We start from the raw sequence: 19,552 nt of genomic DNA, 5'->3' as shown, positions 1-19,552 counted from the left end.
TTCTAAATGAGTGGCTTAATAGGGGTGATAGGAGACAGGAGGCATGCAAAGGACAACAGGATGTATTCCAGAGCGACAGTCTTTATTAAGAGTCAGACAAACTGAACCCATGTACACAATGAGATGGATGAATTAACATAACAATGTATAAATGTAAAGAAGAGTCAAACATAATATTAAATACAGACGTCATATTCCACACACATTATTATTACACAAACCCTCACACCGTGAAGAAATCTAGCTAATAACATTAGGCTCTGTATTCCTGTTAGGTGACATAACAAACTATCTTTTCAGTTTCACTTATTGTCTGCAACAGGAAATGTAATATCTCCCAATGCCACCCCATCAAAATATAACCAGTAATAAAGTAAATAACCCAACAGTTTCAAGTTTTACAGATGTCTTCCTGTAAGGAAAAAGATAAGTTTAGGTTTTTATTTCCCACTGCTCTCATAGTGTCACACAGTTCTGGCAGGAGACCCTTATCACGTCTAAGTGATGTTTGCATTTATCCAACATGTTAACAGTACATGTCACATTATCCAAATGTACATTTCCCCTTGTTTAAACTTTCACACGCTCATAGTGTGTGTATGTAATACCACACACACACACACACACACACACACACACACACACACACACACACACACACACACACACACACACACACACACACACACACACACACACACACACACACAAGCTATATGATGGGAATATGGATTTACAGGGTTACTGGGTCAAGCTGGTTTAATGCACACATGAACACACACACATACTCACACAGGAAGACGGCGCTACATGTGAAGCTTTCAAGCTCCCAGATGTTTGAAACATGAGTGTTTTTATGAGCAGCACAGGGAGCCTTTAGAGAGTTGTGTACGTGTGTGTTGATGGGGTGTGTGCGTACATGTTCAAAAGTTCAACTTCAAAGAGTTGAATACAATATGACAATTCAACAGTTGTGTGTATGTGTGTGCACAGGGGACTGTGCTAAAAGCGTTTAATAAATAATGTTTTCACTCAAAGGAACACCTTCTTCCCTCTTTGTGTGTCCCTCACACAAAAACACAAACACACATCACAGCAGACACAGCTTCTGTGACTATAAGTCTCATGAGATAAATTAAGTTAAGCATCTTTGATTACCTACAAAATAACTTAAAAATCTATAATTGAATAGTGTAACGTCTGAAGTTTTGTCCAAGAAAAGCAACACAGTCAATGAAAATGTTTTAATGTACTTAAAGAAACTCAAGTCTTTCAGAGCCAGTCACAAGTAAGAATAGAAAATTCTAATTGAAGATGAATGCAGTTTTAATATTCAACAATAATAGAATTATAGTTATCAATTACTCTACGTGCGATGCTAAACCTGCCTGACACTGCGTTTTTATTATTGATTGGTGTTTCTCAAGGATTATACCAGACTGTAAGGTTTTCAAATTTCAAGTCAATCAAGTTTCACACACCTCAAGTCGAAGTCATCCCCTTTTCACTATTTCAGTTGTCATATTTGTAACAATACGTAAAAAATCTCCACATCTTAAGCTTGAAACCATCAGCTCTAGGAAGCATGTAAAGAAAACACTGTCTTCAAATGGAAACGTCCAGTCTGTTGTCATGAGGACTCTGATGAGGATAAACAGAGTACGGGCTGTAAGCCGGACGCAGACTGTTCTTGTGAAGGAGCACATGCTTGTGTGAATGTGGTGGCACGTGCATGTGCACTCCCATGCTTTTATGCCACTGTGTGTGCTGATGTGAGTGCACGTGAAACCCACCTTCCTTACAGTCATGTTTGTTCTCATGCAGTACAAAGCCGTGGCGACACTGACAAACGTACGAGCCCACTGTGTTGATGCACTCGTGCTGGCAGCCCCCGTTGTCCTTGCTGCACTCATCTTTGTCTGTGAGAGATAAACATGCAACACATCACTCGTGTGGAAACAGAAAAAAGAAAAAAAAAGAAGGTGTGGAGGGAAGCAAGAGGTCAAGCAGGGGAGAGGAGCGGAAAGATGAGACCTTGAGGAAGGGGAGGAGAGTTTTTAAAAAAAGATAAGAAAAGGAGTGAATAGATAGCATTGAAGAAGCAGATGTGAAGAAACAAAGAGGGATTTTTCAAGAAGAACAATCAAATCAAACTAGGAAATTAAGGTCATCGAAAAAGGGAGAGTAACTGTAAGAGAAAGTGGCAAATAGTGAGAAACATGAACATACAGTACATATTCAACAATCATGCTAGGCAAACATGATAAGTCACAACAACTGTGAGACTGCAGATACTGACCTGTCAAGTTAAAGTTTTTATTACAGGGCGTTAGGAGATAATAAGCCAGAAGAGATGGTTTGACAGGTTAACCCCTCCCCAAAACAGCTTCACTTGGCACTGCAGGCCTGTCAAGATTTTGTCCCCCAAAAAATTCCAGAACAAACAGCAAAATGTGAATGGTTGAAACCGTACTTTTGACGCCAACGTTAGCATGCCCAGCTAACTTACTGATTGATAACTGCACTAATCAAACACTACTTCGATGCTATAAGCAACTGTTTATTCTTTTGTTGGATTATGTTTTAAAAAACCACAATCAGGAAACATCCACTCTTTATTACAACCCGCTGTGTGGAAGCCGATCCTGTAGAATACTACTTTGTGTCGGTGCCTCTGTAAAGATTTCCAAAAAAAGGTTAGAGGAAAGGAAGTTATTGCTGTAAAATAGATGAGTTGTTTTCCAGAGATTTGCTCATAAGTTTCCTTCATGAAAGGAAGCCTTAAAAAACTAGTAATGGACTACAGGACATAAACATTACCAACCAATCAACTGATAGGGGGCAGCCCTACAAAAAATGACAAAAAGCAGTAACAGAAGTTAAGAAAACGAGAAACGACTACAAACACAAAGGGTTAAGCTAGTTAGTGAGAGTAAGTGTGTTTCTGTTAGCCTGTAAAACTTTCTTTCTGCTGCTCCTGGGGTTCATGCTCGTGGTTGCTCTGTGTTCAGACTCACGCCTTGTCTCTGAAAGTCTCTTACCGGAACAGCTGCTTTCATATCAGCTGTTCTCTCCTGGGCCGCCTGCCTCTGTTCAGTCTGATGTTAACTCAGCTGACCGCAGAGAACTGTAAAAATGTGCTGAGAGCTCCTGTCGACACGTCTCCTTCTATCGTCATACTGAGAACCTCATTATATGAATTTGGAAAGATTCTTGAGACCTACTTCTCTGGGATTTGTGTTGTGTTGTTCGCTAACACGGTACATGGTAGGATATGTGGGACATTAAGTTGTCAGGGTGACGCCTAAATGTAGATTCCATGAATAAATTGAGTCGGTTTTGGGGCAGTTTGCTCCATATTTGCATATAAACAAGAAAATCTGGTTTTCTTGAAAGTTCAATGAGGCCTTACTGCTGTTTATGGAACAGTTGCATAAAACCAACTAGAATTAAATTATTGAATATGTTCATATTTTTTGCTTAGTAAAATCCTAATTAAGGGTTGTTGTTGTTGTTGTTGTTGTTGTTGTTGATACAGTAAAGTTGGTAGCAAGACAACTTCAATCTTTGTGGGACTTTGTTTTATGCTGCAGTAATTGCATGGATTAAGCAAGAAATATGTTTTTATTACAGAGCTTTTCAGATGCTTGTTTTTTATTTTTACTTTGGTCAACCAGTGCCTTTATTGTAGAGACAGTGGTATGACATGCGTCAAAAGCTTTAGAGACGGATTCGAAACACGGGTCCTCCACTCGGGACCTTCTGTTTTTAGTCTGTGCTAAGCTAAGCTAACAATTTATGTTTGCTGAAGACTTTTATTTACTTTATCATTCTCAGCAGGAAACCAAATATTCTTATTTCCCTTATAGCTGTAAGTAGCTTTAATGTTATTTCACACATATTGACATGACTATTAAAGTGTTATGATGTTGACAGTGAGTGAAATAATAACATTCAAGTAATATTATAATATATGTTGAAACATAAAGACCTAATTTATTATTTCCAGATTTCATGTCAGATGTTTTTATAAACATTTCCCCCAAATTCAGCTTGACATATTTGGTATCTTTAGAGATTTAACTTCCACAAGAACTGGGAATAAAGTTGTCTGTAAACTTTACCGATGTTTGAGTTAATAATAAGTGGCAAGCAGCTGCTCGTTAAGAGATTCAAATGTTTAAATATTTGTAGCCTTTAAACCAAAACTGAAAGAAACCAACGGAGGGGGTTTTTTGTTCCGGTTTTTCGCTAATTTTCCTTCCCTCATCCTTTAATTTATGGCTTCCTTTCCCCACATGGCTTCTCGTCACTGTGACTGGGTGATGACAAAGCCCTTTTTAGTGAAGCTGAGCACCGGAAGATCATGGGAAAGACTTGCTCTGTGTGGGTCTGTGCTAGTGTCAGAGACAGAAACAGAGAGGTGGGAATTTTCAGTTGACCGCACAGGAAGACAGAGCATGTGGTAGGGAGAGTGTGGGAGACAGAGCAGAGTGTGTTTGTGATGGTGAGTGAGAGACAGATTCCTATAAAGAGATCTGAGATTAGACACAGACGCAGAGTCTCACCTCAACTCAAGAGCTTGTGAATCAAACTAGATCTGCTTTTAATGAAACTACTAAATCTTACACTTCTGTGTGTGTGTGCGTGTGTGTGTGTGTGTGTGTGCGTGTGCGTGTGCGTGTGCGTGTGTGTGCGTGCGTGTGTGTGTGTGTATGTGATGTGGTTTAATGGTGTTATTGTGGGCTCATTCTCACCCTAACTTTGCCATGGATGATCATTTTAGCTTTCTTCAGGTCAAATACACAATGTCCACATTCATGCGTGCGCACACACACACACACACACACACACACACACACACACACACACACACACACACACACACACACACACACTCGAACTCAAATAGATTAGATGTGTGGGAGGCCAAAGGGACCTCCCTAAAGCTGATGGATCCTTGCCAACTAACAGCTTCTGACAATAGAAGAGCCACTCACACAGCAGCTTTTATCACAAACACACACACACACACACTCACACACACACACACACACACACACACACACACACACACACACACACACACACACACACACACACACACACACACACACACACACACACACACACACACACACACACACACACACACACACACACACACAATCATAGTATTTCCTCTGTGGAGCTGCGCACCACTGAGTGCTTTAACTTCCAGGTGTTCTGCAGGGAGTTTAATTTTGACGAGCTCATCCAGTTGACAGCTTTAGTTCTTCTGACGAAGAGGGAAATGTTAAATTGAAGTTGCCTGTTGGAGCAGTTTCAACTTTTCCCTTTTACTCCCTGTACATGTTAGAGTAATAAAAGAGAAATTTGGATCTTTGCTTCAGGACAACTTCCTATAATTGTTATTATCTAATGTTAACATCCAACAAATTCATCCCAGGAGCGGCGAGTAGGGAATATTTGTTGTGTTTTTTTACTGAGGAATCATAGCTGTGTCCCAATTCCATAACTACGAGCTAAGTCTTTGTGGGTTTCCAGGGTGCACTGCGCATGCTTCAAAAGTAACAGTATTAAATAATAATTTATATAATTACTTTGATAATTTGATTTTAGGTTGTGGTGCTCATAGACCTTTTTGTCCGATTACACAACAGAAAGGAATTAAATTAACTAAATTCAATTTAATTTCAAACTAAAACTAAAAGTGGAAAGTTGTCTAACACGCCATGACAATAAACTGTACTGTAGCTTGAAGTTTGATCTATTTCCTTTAGTACATTTATTATTTTCTTTTACTGCCTAATGCAAATAATAACAGGGGAACTGTTTGATAAAAATATAATTCATTATGGCAAATATAAAAAAACACAACTTCAATAAACGTTTTATTTTATTTTCTAATTGCACTGAATCTTCATATGGCCCATATCCATTTGAATAAGGATATTATTTATTTGCTGAAATTCCCTAAATGTTATTATTGTGTTGAATAAATACTGTCAGTAATACTAATTTGTAGCATGGAATTTGGACAGAGCACATGTTTCCCTCTGGAGGAGAATGGAGTGAAACGATGATCCACGTTAAAATGGGATCACTCCATTCCCCCGTCACATGGTAGACCAGAGCCAATCAGAGAGTCCGATTGTGAGGTCATGTTACCTCTGACCTTTGATGAGGTTGCCAGCTTGTTGATAAGGCCGCGGGTGGGGAGAGCGGCGGCGCTTTATGTCCTTGCATGACTCAAACACAATCATACGACACAGAGCCAGCCTGTCTGAGGGAGAGAGGGCAGGGTGGGTGTGTGGAGGAGCAGGACACAGCACAACACACAGACAATAAAACAGAGGGGTGTGCAAACACATGGATATTAACACAAATAAAAAAGTTTTACAACAAACAAACAACACTCAGTGGAAGGCGGCAAGAGGCAAAAGAATCAGGGCTGTAGATTTTGGTTTGTATTCCATCTTTCACCAGCTTCACTGCTTTTGATGTTTAACCATGCGAGTGATCCAACTAGGGGTTTTACTTGACTAAACTCAAGCGATAAACCACAATAGAGTCACATGGGATGCACAATATGAGAAAAATAGACAGTAAGGTTATTAATGCAATAAATAAGAAGATGTTGAAATGTACTCAATAGCATTGCACATTTTTTGTTTTGGACAAATTGAGAATTTAACTGAAAGTGAAAGGCACCAATTATAAAAAAAACCCAACAATGATAGTTGCATTATATTATGTGATTTACTACTGTAATTGCTTTCCACTAAAAATCCCAATATTGTATTCTTTTCTCTATGTGTTTTTGGCGAAGAAGAGGTAAAAACAGTACATTGTGCAGCACTAGAAGTCAGTATGAATTGTATATCATAGGTACAAATACTTACACAATCAAATCAATTACAAAGTATTAACATAATGTTTGCAATTTACATTTAAAACTTGTTTGGGGGGGGGGGGTTGCAGATTCATCCAATTATAATGCTACTGTAAGGTTTAGGGGGTTAGCAAAGCACCCGGTTAGCTATTATATTTGTCGTATAAGGTGAGCCAGTTTCACACAGAATAATACATGTCTTCTTTTGCACTATCCAAACAAAAACTAAAAATGCTCTTCCCACCCACTGAGACAAGAACACACACACACACACACAGGTGTAACACACGTGTCTTACCTGAGAAGAAGTGAGCCTTGAAACCTTTCTTGGAGACGGTGTTGTCAGATTTGAACTCAATCCTCATGTTGTTATATTGAGAGGTGATGACTTCAGGAACCTCAGTGCCGCAGTATTTACCGTGCAGCTTAGAGTCAGATGAAAGGCCGCTGCGCACCTCTACATAGTCGTATTTACACACCTTAACACACAAATAGGGCGCTTATAACACACATCAACAAGTTTGCCCATTAAAAGACAACACACACAAACACTCACCTCATTTCCCTCCAACTCAAAGGCCTCAAACTGCATGGAGATGCGGTACTGAGTGGGAGCGACCACCTGCCACACACAGTTCTTGTTGGGCGGATACTCTTTAGGCCAACCAGGAGTGCTGATGGTGCCGTTCAGCTTAGAGAGGAGACCGCCGCACGCCGCTGGAAACACACAAACAATTCAGACACAGACCCACACACATGCCTAGGATATTATATATCTGTTGGCATGTTTTACAAGCCACAAGGACAGTACTGCATTGAGAAATAGGTTCTGAGCTGTTTATTTTACAAGCTGGTGGGGTTCCCCTGAAAGACCGTCTCGTGCATTAGCATGGGAGGGTGACTCAGGTCAAGGCCTCAATTTGTTTATCTACAATTTCAACACCATGCTTGTTCAGTCGTGAATCATTGTGAATCATTTCGATTCAAGAAAATTCATAATTTACCAAACATATAAAGAAACAAAGCAAGATGACGTTGTTGGTTTTGTGGAGATATGTGATGCATTCAATGACGCAGATTCGGCTTCGACTGATTACGCCAATGGGAGTATTTCGCACAGGGTCACTAGATTTATCTTAATGCGCTTGAATGAAAAGTGAAATGTGTGAGTGGAAATACATTACTGTTGATGTTGTTTAGGTTACGTGACCTAACCAGACAATATAATAACTGAAAGTTCACCACAACTCACTTTCTTGCTATTCTCCGTTAATTTTTCTGAACATATTTATTACCATTGTACTTGACCTTATTTATTTGAGCTGTTGCTGATCATTTTTTATTTGGTCATAGTGAAATTAGCCCAAATGTGACTTGTGTATATACAGACTATGGAAAAGATGATATATATATATGTATATATTTTTTTTTAATTAAATGTTTTCCAGCATCTTCAGGATTTTCCCACACACTAATTCACTGGGGATCCTGATTCAATTCTGCTCTTCAAAGAATATAGCAAAACCACACTTCCGATATTTCACCAGCCTGGCATATTCTCTCCCTGCTTCAGAAGTGGTCTGTTCAGTTGTTTCAGTATGTGGGAAATTATGGGAACTCAATCTACTTTGTGCAATTAAAGGACATTCACAGAATTGTTGGCATTGGAGCTGAGAGACATGTGGCTTTGTGTCCAAAAGATGTTTTTTCCTGTTGATGGAGGCCGCTGGGATGTTTTGTTTTCTAATGAGGTAGACTCATATCCTACAGAAAAAAACAGCAGCATCCAAAGGAATGCACATACAAACATGAATTATTCTCTCTCACACACACACACACACACACACACACACACACACACACACACACACACACACACACACACACACACACACACACACACACACACACACACACACACACACACACACACACACACACACACACACACACACACACACACACACACACACACACACACACTCTGTTACCTTCGCAGCTCTTCTTGTCAGGAGCTAGTTCATAGCCCGGGTCACAGGCACACTTGAAGCTGCCGAGAGTGTTTACACACCTCTGTTCACATCCACCATTGTCTGGCTTGGCACACTCATCCTCCTCTGAAAAACACGTCAGACACGTCAGCGCACATTTATTTCCACACACAACAAAAAGGCTTTGTGTCACGATATATTTTAGAAAACATAATCAGCTGACACACACACCTTTGAAAAAGTTAGCAGCAAAGCCGGCCTTGTTCACTGTTCCGTCTGAGACAAACTTCATCCAAAGTGTGTGTGAGGTGGAACGCACGTCCTCGGGTTTGTCGTAGCCACAGAATCGACCAATCAGAGGGCTCGTCTCCAGAGGGCCGTCTCGGACCTCCAGGTAGTCGTAGGCACAGCTGTCGTGCCTCTCGATCTACAAAAACATTCAGGCACATTGCAGATACAAAACCACAGTGAATATCAACATCCATCCTGTCATTATCACATATTACAGCAAACATTTCAGTTAAACTTCCATCTTTTTATAAGACATTATATGTGCCGTTAAAGCCAAGAGAAGTGTCTGAGACTGAAGCGATTATATGTTACGTTAAACTTTCACCTTACAAGAGTGAAGTCAGGATGGGGACATCTTGAGTCATTTAACACCCTGACATTTTTACAGTGCAAAACCAATCCTACACACATACACACACAAAACACATGCAGGACTAACATTATTAACTTCCCAGGAGCTATACGAGCGTGAAATCTGACCCAGACATTCCTGGGCACACACATGCAAAGGGGAAGGAAGAACACACACGCCGATACGGAGTGACTCACCTCAAAGGCCTGGAAGCTGAGTCCGACGTTGTATCCCTCAGACACAGTGATCCTCCACACACACTCTTTGGATGGTCTGTAGTCATCAGGATAGTTGGGAGACTGAATCTGTCCTGAGTCCTTGGTGATTTCCCCTCCGCATATCGCTGTACAAAGAGACAAAGACACAGAGACAAACAGATGGGACAAATTAGCATGAATTGCACAGACCAACAACACCTGAAACATGTGAGGAAGAACAAATTAAGCAAGAAGACTTCTCAAAGTCAAACATCAAACTTAAAACCAGGCTTTCTTTCATTGGGTGCAGCGAGGTTACAATCTGTGTATACAAACATATTTATTTATTGATGTGAATATTGTTTTCTCTATGGTAGAAGCGATACCTTCATAGATGGCAGCGAAGCCTTTTCCCACCCAGTTGCTGCTGCTACGAAACTCAATCCACATCCTGCTGTCAGTGGAGATCAGGACTTCAGGAACTTTGTCCCCGCAAAACCTGCCTGTTAAAAACACACATATAAAAACAAACCCTGTATGAAACACAACTTGTGTCGGCCAATAGTTTTTGATGAAATACAGGCAATGAAAAGTGATGAGAAAAACCTGATAACACAAACATGAAACATTTTCTATGGAGTCCTATGGTCTATCTGAACCGTTGTGGTACAAAATAATCATTTAAAAGATCAGCCATGTTTATAGTTTGTTATCAATGCTGGATTTTAAGCACGGGTGGCTAAAGCTGATGTGGTTTGTTTTAGTCTGGAAAAGGGTTATTCGATCGAGCCGTGACAAATCAAGGCAAGATTTGTAGTGACTAATATGACACAATGAGGAATCGAACAACGCAATCCTGGAGTATCAAACTAAAACAGCGTCAGTGTCAGCAGCGTTGGAAAAAATTCTCAGATTCAGGGATTTAAAACTTCAAAGTAGTGTGGAAGCTGGACGTAAAATTTGCCAAAGTAATGCATTCTAAATCATATGAGTAAAATGATTAATAAGCTAAAGAATGTGTGCTAACAACAACAGCCAGTTTACTAAAGAGTGGCCGGTGCCTTTCTGGCTGACTGTCCCCTGATCTTACCGAGCAGCGGAGCTTTCCTCCAGTATCCGTCCCGAACCTCAATGTAGTCGTACCAACACAGACTGCTCTTATACAGATCCATGGTGGTAAAGTTAAGGACAATCTGAAGGAGCAAAAGTAAATGTTTAATACAGACGTCTGAACCTCAGAGGCCAGATGAAGAGAGGGGGGAGGGAGGCAGGTACCTGTAGTGTGTGAGGATATAATCAATATATCTTCATCCTGTCAGAAGGCTCTTACTGTTAGTGCACGCACATTCACTGCACTGCAGGTTGCTACCTTGTGTGTGTCAGTGTGTGTGTGTGTGTGTGTGTGTGTGTGTGTGTGTGTGTGTGTGTGTGTGTGTGTGTGTGTGTGCACCTTTTCTCCTGGTGTAACAGATATTCTCCAGACGCAGTGTGTGTATGAAGGGTATCCGTTTGGGTAACCAGGGGATGAGAAATTACCCGTTGACTCTTGGAGTGTCTCTCCACATGCTGCAAATCACAAACACACATACACACACACACACACACACACACACACAGATAGAGTTACATTTTTGTGGTGAGTCCTGCTCTGCGTAATACTTGCATCTGTGTACCGATGCTTGTGATTGGGACATCACTAAAGAACACATGGCTCTCATATCTATTATTATTCTCAAATGTTTACTGCCAATTAACCAAAATAAATACACAACAGATTACTTTGTCCAAAACAACATCTTCATTCTATAATATCTGATCCGTCCATATGGAAACTTTTAGAGGGGGTTTTCCTGATTTGGAAAACTGTAAAGGATTAAAATTACCTTGCAAAACCAACTAGTTTTGGAGACAGCAGTACGAGTGTTTGTTTTCCTGTGTGTATTCAGCACAATCGTGAGGTCTAACCGCAGCCATTAAACCGTTGATCAGAATAAAGTACTTTACTGTAAGTGATCAAAACTGACTTTATTTTAATCACAAAAACACAACAAATAAAAATGATTTCCAGCTGGACTGGAATTTTACGGAAATTTCTCAGACAATGTGCTGTCTTCCTTTTTCCTTCGGAGTTTACGCCATCACTCCCTCTCAAAAAGGAGGTTAGCCAAATGTGCCACTCCTATCCCATCATGCATGCTATCTTCCCCCACAATGCCCTAGGGCTCTGTTCATCTGTCAGTGAATATGATATCACTCAAATATGACCTTATAAGGTTGAAGTTGTATATTTCCAGCTAGGACACGCAAATTCAGTGTTGTTCTTGCTTGTGTATCAAAATTAGTAGAACAATATATCCTGAAATATATGTGGAATTAACAAAATTAACACAAAAAATAAATGCAATAGTAGCATATCATCGGATGAATGGTATTTTCCCAGAACAATGTTATCAAATTGAACAAAAATAATAGTAAAACAGGGGTTTTGGTGAATGCAATAGACCAGAATGCTGACAAATATTACTCAATCTGTTTTTCCTAGACAGAGGACACATGATGACCTGAAGCGTGAACCTGTCCTGGGGATATTTGTGCTGGCCAAAAAGTGATGGCAGCACGTTTGCGATCACACATTTCGCAACATTACCAAACAGCTCCGCTTGAGAGCATATCCAGATCACGTAAGTACCGCGCAACAGGGACCAGAGGGACGCCCCGAACAGCACGGCTGTGTGCGCAACTAAGAGTGATTATGTCTGTGAGACCCAAAAAAAGGGAGATGGCGTCACATGGAAAAACAAATTACTTAACTTCGCCTTTGTGACTTGGAAAACGCAAAGGCGGGCACATTCGTTACGCCAAAGATACTAGCAGATAAACAAAAGTCCTCCTTATTTTTCTGGCTGGATCACACACACACACACCCACACCCACACTGTCTCATAGTAAATATGTCAGTACCTGGACATCTATACAGCTTCCTTGCCTGTGCAATGTCTCCTTTACTGAGTCTGGTGCGCTGGCCAATAGCAGGCCGGACCCCGTTTTCATCTCTGGATGGAAGGATGGTGTCCAGGAACATCCCCCTTCAGGAGGGAAACGAGAGATTTCAACACACATTCATATTTCTTTGAAACATCATAACTTATGATGTAAAATTATTCACCAAATCACTGCTGTGTTCAGTGTTGTGTGACAAATATCTGGCTGATCCCACATGTTTGAGAAAAAACAACACAGTGGGGTCTAACCCAAGAGGCATGACCGCCCAGGAAGGGTTTCAGGAAAAGTGTGGTTGGTCAGGAGAATTAGGATAGCAGCACACATGAATTTATGAGGACCATTTTCCGTGTTTTGCCGGGATTTCTGCAGCTGTTCAAGTGTTTTTAATAGTATTTATTATTCTTCGAAAACCAATTTTTTTAAACATATATACAGATTATTTTTAAATTGGCAAAGAAATCCCTTTTTATTTGTTTTATAAGACATACAAAACGAATAACAAGGTCAAAATAAATGAAGAAACTCTTCAACTCTGAATTGGACATACGCTTGTGGGTATTTGTTTACTATGTGCCCAGGGTAATAAATAGTTGCGGTCTTTCTTTATGCACTTTTAAAAGTTGGTCAGGGATAGTTTTAACTATCAGCTCCACTAAACAACATCAACATAGAAAAACATTCAAATCAACATTACAAAACAAGGTTTTCAGGTTTGAAGTCTTCTTTGTTTTGTAGCTTGTGTATATAAACAGTAAATTCAACACAGGTCATGAGAGCAGAGTGTGTGCTAGTTACCGTGAGAAGGTGTTCCTGGCGTAGTGCATGATGCTATCAAAATCATATGGCTCCCCGAGAGAGTTGACCTCCCCTGGCTCCATCTTGAGGAAGTTATACTCCTGGCCTGCGAACCACACATGCACACATTTGCACACACGCAAAGCACAGCAGCGTCAGAACATTTTAGTTTTATCTCACATCCAAGAGTGAAACCATGAACACAAACATAAGAATAAGCTGTACAGAACACACAGAGTAAAAACTAAATGATTAGGTGCATCAAGATTACTGCATTAAAAAAATACTTGAAGTCCAATTGAGCAGAGCAGTGGAGAGCTTGGATTTGTTGGGTCAGGTCTGTCATTTGATTTAACACCTTTCTGACAATGTCGGGTTGAGAGGAGTGTGTGGGAGGAAAACAGACTGTCCGGAGGGTCAAGGTGACTTCACGGCCAATATAGGGCTTATTCACACTCACACAGCTATGACACAAGCCTTGTCCATAAACCCCCTCATATAACTCCTCTTAGAAACCTGTATCACGCTAAACAGATTCTCTGATAATGCAGCACAAATGTTTTTCATTAAGTAATGCCTAAAAGGAAGATGAAACTGTTTCACCCCTAATACCCCTGCTGACACATGTGTGTTTTGTCTCTGTATTTGTGAAAGTATCTTAACCTCCTGGAATGAGGTTTTGTTTTCCTTTTGGTAAGTCTGTTTGTCTGTCTGCAGGATTAAGGAGAAACTGTTGGCCGGGTTGTCATAAAACTTGTTGAAAAGGGGTGTAGCGTGGGCCAAGGATGAAGTCATTTCATTTTGGAGCAGATCTGATCACAGGGCGGATACATTAATAATGTCTGCACATTGTGAGAGAGGACATTAGTGCTGCGGTCAGATGGTGCCAGAGTAATTGGTAAAATTAGTTTCCCAAAACTAGAAGGAATGACCAAGAACCCATCGTTAAGTGTGAACAATAATTCTGTAACAAATATCTACGTGTTGTTTGTACACTCTGAGGAATACAATACAGCAGTTCTTTTCAGAGTCCATGATGTGTCTACATTACGAGTAAAGGCTGATGAAAGACAGAATTCCTAACGCTGGAAATCGGACCACCTGAAGAGCCCTTTATGGCTATTGGCCTTGGAAGAGGACTGCGCTCTCTGAAAGCTTTTCAAGTTGCGCTTGTATTTGTGAAAGTGCTTTATCTGTATGTATTTCCTTCCTATATTAACTTTTTTTAAAAAGGGGATAGGCTTCGAAAATAAGCGTAAATAAGAGTTTTGTTACAAACACGAAGCACGGTGCATCCGGTCCTTTTCGCAAAACAACAAGTTACAATTCAAATGCAGCTGTGATGTCCAAATCATGTAGAAAAATGTAACGAATGACCCTATCGTCTCCTTAACAGAGACCCAGGTGCATCGTGGGTAATGCGTCTCACCTGGTTGTATATTATCGCGAATGATGGTCACGTGATCGTCACGGTCGGGCCGCGTGTGCTCGTGCCAGAAGCCAATGACGTGGCCCAGTTCGTGCACCACGATGCCAAACTTGTCACAGTTCTTGCCTATGGAGATAGCCTGGGGCCCGTTGCCACGACGACCCACATAGGAACAACACCTAATAAGGATTAGTAGGAAGTTGATAGCAGGGAGATAGGCGGATGATATTTACTACACATTTGGCAGTGGAAAAAAGCTTCATCAGTGCTGTTTTAACACACACACACACACACACACACACACACACACACACACACACACACACACACACACACACACACACACACGCACGCACGCACTCACGCACTTACACACTCACTCACACACACAGATTCACACAGTCTTTCCAGGATTTCCTGCCCCATACTACGTCCACCGCAGGGAAAGAATCCGGATTTATTTACATACAACGCTGTGGTTTCATAACCAAATGGGAAAAATAAGCTGTGATAGCACATATCTCTGCTAACAGAACACACACACACACACACACACACACACACACACACACACACACACACACACACACACACACACACACACACACACACACACACACACACATTTCTCTGGTTAACCGAGACATCTGTGCCAGGCTAACAAATCTGATTAAAGTTATCCAGCGAGCTGATTGCAGGGTAAGGATCAGGAGTCACTGGAAAGAGTATTTTCCTCCAGCATTTGCAGCTTTAGTACCCGCACTTGACCCACGACAGGTTCCACATGATATGTGCTGTGCTTCTTGTATTAAACATACAATTTATATTTCTTCTTTTCTCTCCCAGTGTCGGCCTGTTTCTGTCACACATCCAAGCTGCAGGGTATTTATACATCAGATTAAAGTGTCTAATCTCTGATGCAGCCAGCCAATCACAGAGCACGAGAAAACTGGCATCATCTGTACACACGCTGATCTTTCACTCATTTAAATGGCATTTACGCTTAAATATATTTCAAAATTAACTTCTGCAGGCTCCTCCATTCTTTAATTAAAATACAATATATCTTCATAAAGAAAGTATACGAGGCGCTACACTAAACAAGACAATCTTAAAGTAAACATCATACAACTAGCATTTTCTGAAACATTATTAATATTATATTGAGTGCAAAGAAACAGCGTACAGTTTATTGGACACTGTTTTGCCTAACTATTATTGTTACAGTTGCAATAGAAACAATAATTAAGTTTGCATGTTGTTTTCTGGGCATAATACTTGAGAAACCAAAAGATTAGTTTGTTCAAAACCCTTTCCGTTCCATTAGAAGGAGGGTAAGAAAATAAGTCTAGAAACGTGGCAAGACAGTAAGGGCAAGATTTTGGCAATTAACAATTCTTATACAGTATAAATATTAATGTTTTGTGCTACTGACACTTAGCAAACACTTGCTTCTTGTCACGAGCAGAACAGTACAGATGTTGGATACCAGCCTTGTTCACTTATAGTCAAAATATAATTTTTTCCATATCAAATATGTCTGAATCCTGAAGAGCGCAGAATTCTGCAACAATCACACATAACTCAAGTCTTCAAGTTGGTTCTTCTGTACAACAAGCAGTGAATATCCAGAAGGATTTTACCGACAGTAGTATAAAATAATAGAGAATGTTGTTTTGCAGTATAAATCAGATTCAGATTTTCTGTGTGTACATTTACCGCCGGTCAACTTGTTCATTTATCCACTTATTTCCATCCTACATGTCTTATTCTTTCATCCGTCTGCACAAGGACAGTGTGTCGAGATAAACCCTAACATCTGAAACCTCTCAGCCAGTCAGTGAAGAGCCACCACTGTACAAACACACTCTGACCCCATCGTGCTGCCACTCGACAGAACAATGCTCTTCTGCAGCGTATGAACAAAAAAACTGCACAAACGTACAAAAACTTAGAGTGAGCAGCGTGATTGGTGGGATGGGGAAACAGCAGCAGGACAGGAAGGAAAGTGGAGCCATTGTTGAGCGACCGTATTGTCTCTCGCTGTGACAAGGTCACTACTGAACTCTAGGTGCACACTCATACACATTCACACACAATCACACACATACACAAAGACTTTCACCAAACTCACCCGCAGGGTCTGTAGGTGAACACGATGTAGCTTTCCTCATCCGTTTTCTCAATGAAAGTTACGCACGTCTGTTTCTCCCAGTGACGCATGGCCTGCTTAAACATGGCCCTCTGACTACCTGAAACACACACATTTCACATCCTACTTTCACACAATCACACATCGGTGTGTATTTCATAGTTGAGGCATACAGGCAGCAGTCGAGTTCAGGTGCTTACCAGTGAAGTTTCCTCCTATGACGTAGGGAATGACTCCTCCAGGCCATATCCTCTCAGCACGGGATGTGGCTGCTCGAGGAATACGGCTCTTCACAACCTTTCCAATTTTCCCAACTTTCCCGGTTTGGCTCTTCGATTGGCCGCTACTTTGCTGAAGTTCTTTGGAAGATAGTCTAACAGAGCAAGGGGAAAGAAACAAGATCTTGATATGTAAACTGAATAAATGACCGGTCCATTATTATCAATGCTATTTTATAAATGCACTGTGGGATTATTGGATTGCACTGGGTCTTATTATACGTGACCTTTCAGAGTTTGTTCTCAGCTCAGAGGGTAATAAAACTCAGACAGATATAGATGTGGCTCAGCAATCATACTGTTTAATCAAACACTAAAAACTCCCAAACAATCTGGATGTGATTGTGCAGCAGATACATTTAAAAATATGTATCTATCCTCCATCCTTAAATGAAGCAGATATGCAGAAGAAGAAACAACTTTCTGCGCAGTACTGATCAAATAAAGTCCCTTAATTTAATCATCAACTTGTAGACACTTGAAACGTGATTAAATGTTTTATAACAGTGAAACTTCATTACCCCTTTTGTCAAAAATGACATGATTACAGTGGCAAGAGGCAACCAGAAATCTTCTTGGTAGTGTATTGAAACTTCCTTTAAATTGCTTTTTTTGAGAGGATCATTCAAAGCTTTCAGTCAGTTTTCACACTGAATAATAATAATGGAAACCAGTGGCTTCACAGCAGAGCTAGCATGTCATTATGGCAAGTAAGGTAATGGTTTTGGATTTGTAGTTTATTGGCTAAAACATGAAAACCCACCATCATTAGAGGGAGTAGTTGAGTTTACAGTCCTTACCAAAGCCAAACCTGCGTATTCTCTCCAGCAGTAGATATAAAGATCCTTTCTTCTTAGAAATGTCATGTTCCTCCAGGCCACCTGACACACACAGCAGCAAAGAATCAAAACAATGCACAATAAACGCTGATATCCTCGGGTAGCCTCTGTCCTCTTCCCATTGGAGCGGCTTTAGTCTACGATGGGTAATCAGGGAGAGATTCAGAGGAAGCATGAGAGAGGATTAAAGGATGATTATTGAGTGAGAGTGAGATGTTGAGTCCACTTACCAGACGTGTGGCCCTGCCGGGAGTGTGTGTGAATGTGTGTGTGCTGTGTGAGGTCTATCGTCCTGTCGATCTGGAACATACGCAGGTCCTCCTCGTCTAAAGCGATGTCTCCCCAGAATGCAGCTGGAAGTTAAGGGAGAACAATCTGTTATAATCACAAACAGCAGGATAACACTTTATCATCATCACATGTGAAGGACATGTCTAAAAATAATATTTGTCAATATAAGAAGTAATAATAATAATACATTTTATTTATAGAGCGCTTAACAGACATACAGTTCATCAAAACATAATTCATACAACACACTTAATATATTTAAAACACAACATTCATTTACAGATTAAAAGCAGTTTTGAAAAGGTGAGTTTTGATCTAGGATTTAAACATCGGGGCAGTCATGGATGTTTTTGGGGAGTGAGTTCCAGAGGGAGGGGGAAGCGACATCGAAGGCTCTGTCCCCCCAGGTCCTGAGTTTGGTCCTGGGAGGAAGTGAGAGAAGGTTTGAGTCTGGCGAGCGGAGGCTGCGGGAAGGAGTGTGCTGTCGAAGCAGGTCTGTGAGGTAGGAGGGGGCCTGGTGATGGAGAGCTTTGTGGGTGAGGAGAAGGATCTTGAAGTGGAGGCGTTGTGGGAAGTAGGTCTGAACAATAACTAACAATGTTATCAAAATCAATAAACGTTATTGTGGTGCTGCAGCCACAATTGGTATAAAATCACACCTTCATTTTAATATTCTTGCGAAAAATAGTTTTTCCACCTGAACAAAGTTAGTGTTTATCAAGTAGTCTCATTTTGGCTTAGTTGTATTGATTAGGAAATAAGACTTACACAAAAGTAGTATTTGTCCAGAGTGAGCCATCCCCAGTAGGGTTTACAGCTTGTATTTGTCTAACACATGTTACTTGCATGTCTGATGCTGGAACAAGAGCTTCCATATAACTCATCCTCATGTTTTGAAGAAGAAGGAAACCAGGAGAAGAGGTTGATGAAGAGAAAGTGACTCAGGATAAATCAGGGCAAGTAAAGTGAAAGAGCAGCACTGGCTTTCCTGCCGAGTTACTGAACGGCCGTCAAATTAGACTGTAGTTATACTATGGCA

General features: G+C 40.7%; 1 protein-coding gene across 1 annotated transcript in view; it reads right to left on the bottom strand.

The window, feature by feature from the left end:
* Positions 1-19,552, bottom strand: part of tll1 (tolloid-like 1) — a 40,384-nt gene that overhangs the window by 7,608 nt on the left and 13,224 nt on the right. Inside the window, 17 exon segments of the mRNA XM_063884723.1 lie at positions 1,794-1,919; positions 7,194-7,374; positions 7,452-7,612; positions 8,887-9,012; positions 9,118-9,313; positions 9,727-9,872; positions 10,113-10,229; positions 10,817-10,919; positions 11,177-11,292; positions 12,688-12,812; positions 13,525-13,630; positions 14,954-15,132; positions 17,088-17,205; positions 17,306-17,440; positions 17,443-17,478; positions 18,184-18,264; positions 18,453-18,575. Of these exon segments, the coding sequence (XP_063740793.1) occupies positions 1,794-1,919; positions 7,194-7,374; positions 7,452-7,612; positions 8,887-9,012; positions 9,118-9,313; positions 9,727-9,872; positions 10,113-10,229; positions 10,817-10,919; positions 11,177-11,292; positions 12,688-12,812; positions 13,525-13,630; positions 14,954-15,132; positions 17,088-17,205; positions 17,306-17,440; positions 17,443-17,478; positions 18,184-18,264; positions 18,453-18,575 (2,175 nt within the window).

Source organism: Eleginops maclovinus, chromosome 5, assembly GCF_036324505.1.
Source record: "Eleginops maclovinus isolate JMC-PN-2008 ecotype Puerto Natales chromosome 5, JC_Emac_rtc_rv5, whole genome shotgun sequence".
Classification (NCBI taxonomy): domain Eukaryota; kingdom Metazoa; phylum Chordata; class Actinopteri; order Perciformes; family Eleginopidae; genus Eleginops; species Eleginops maclovinus.
Note: the sequence above shows the minus strand (reverse complement) of the source record. Positions and strands in the feature narration are given on the sequence as shown.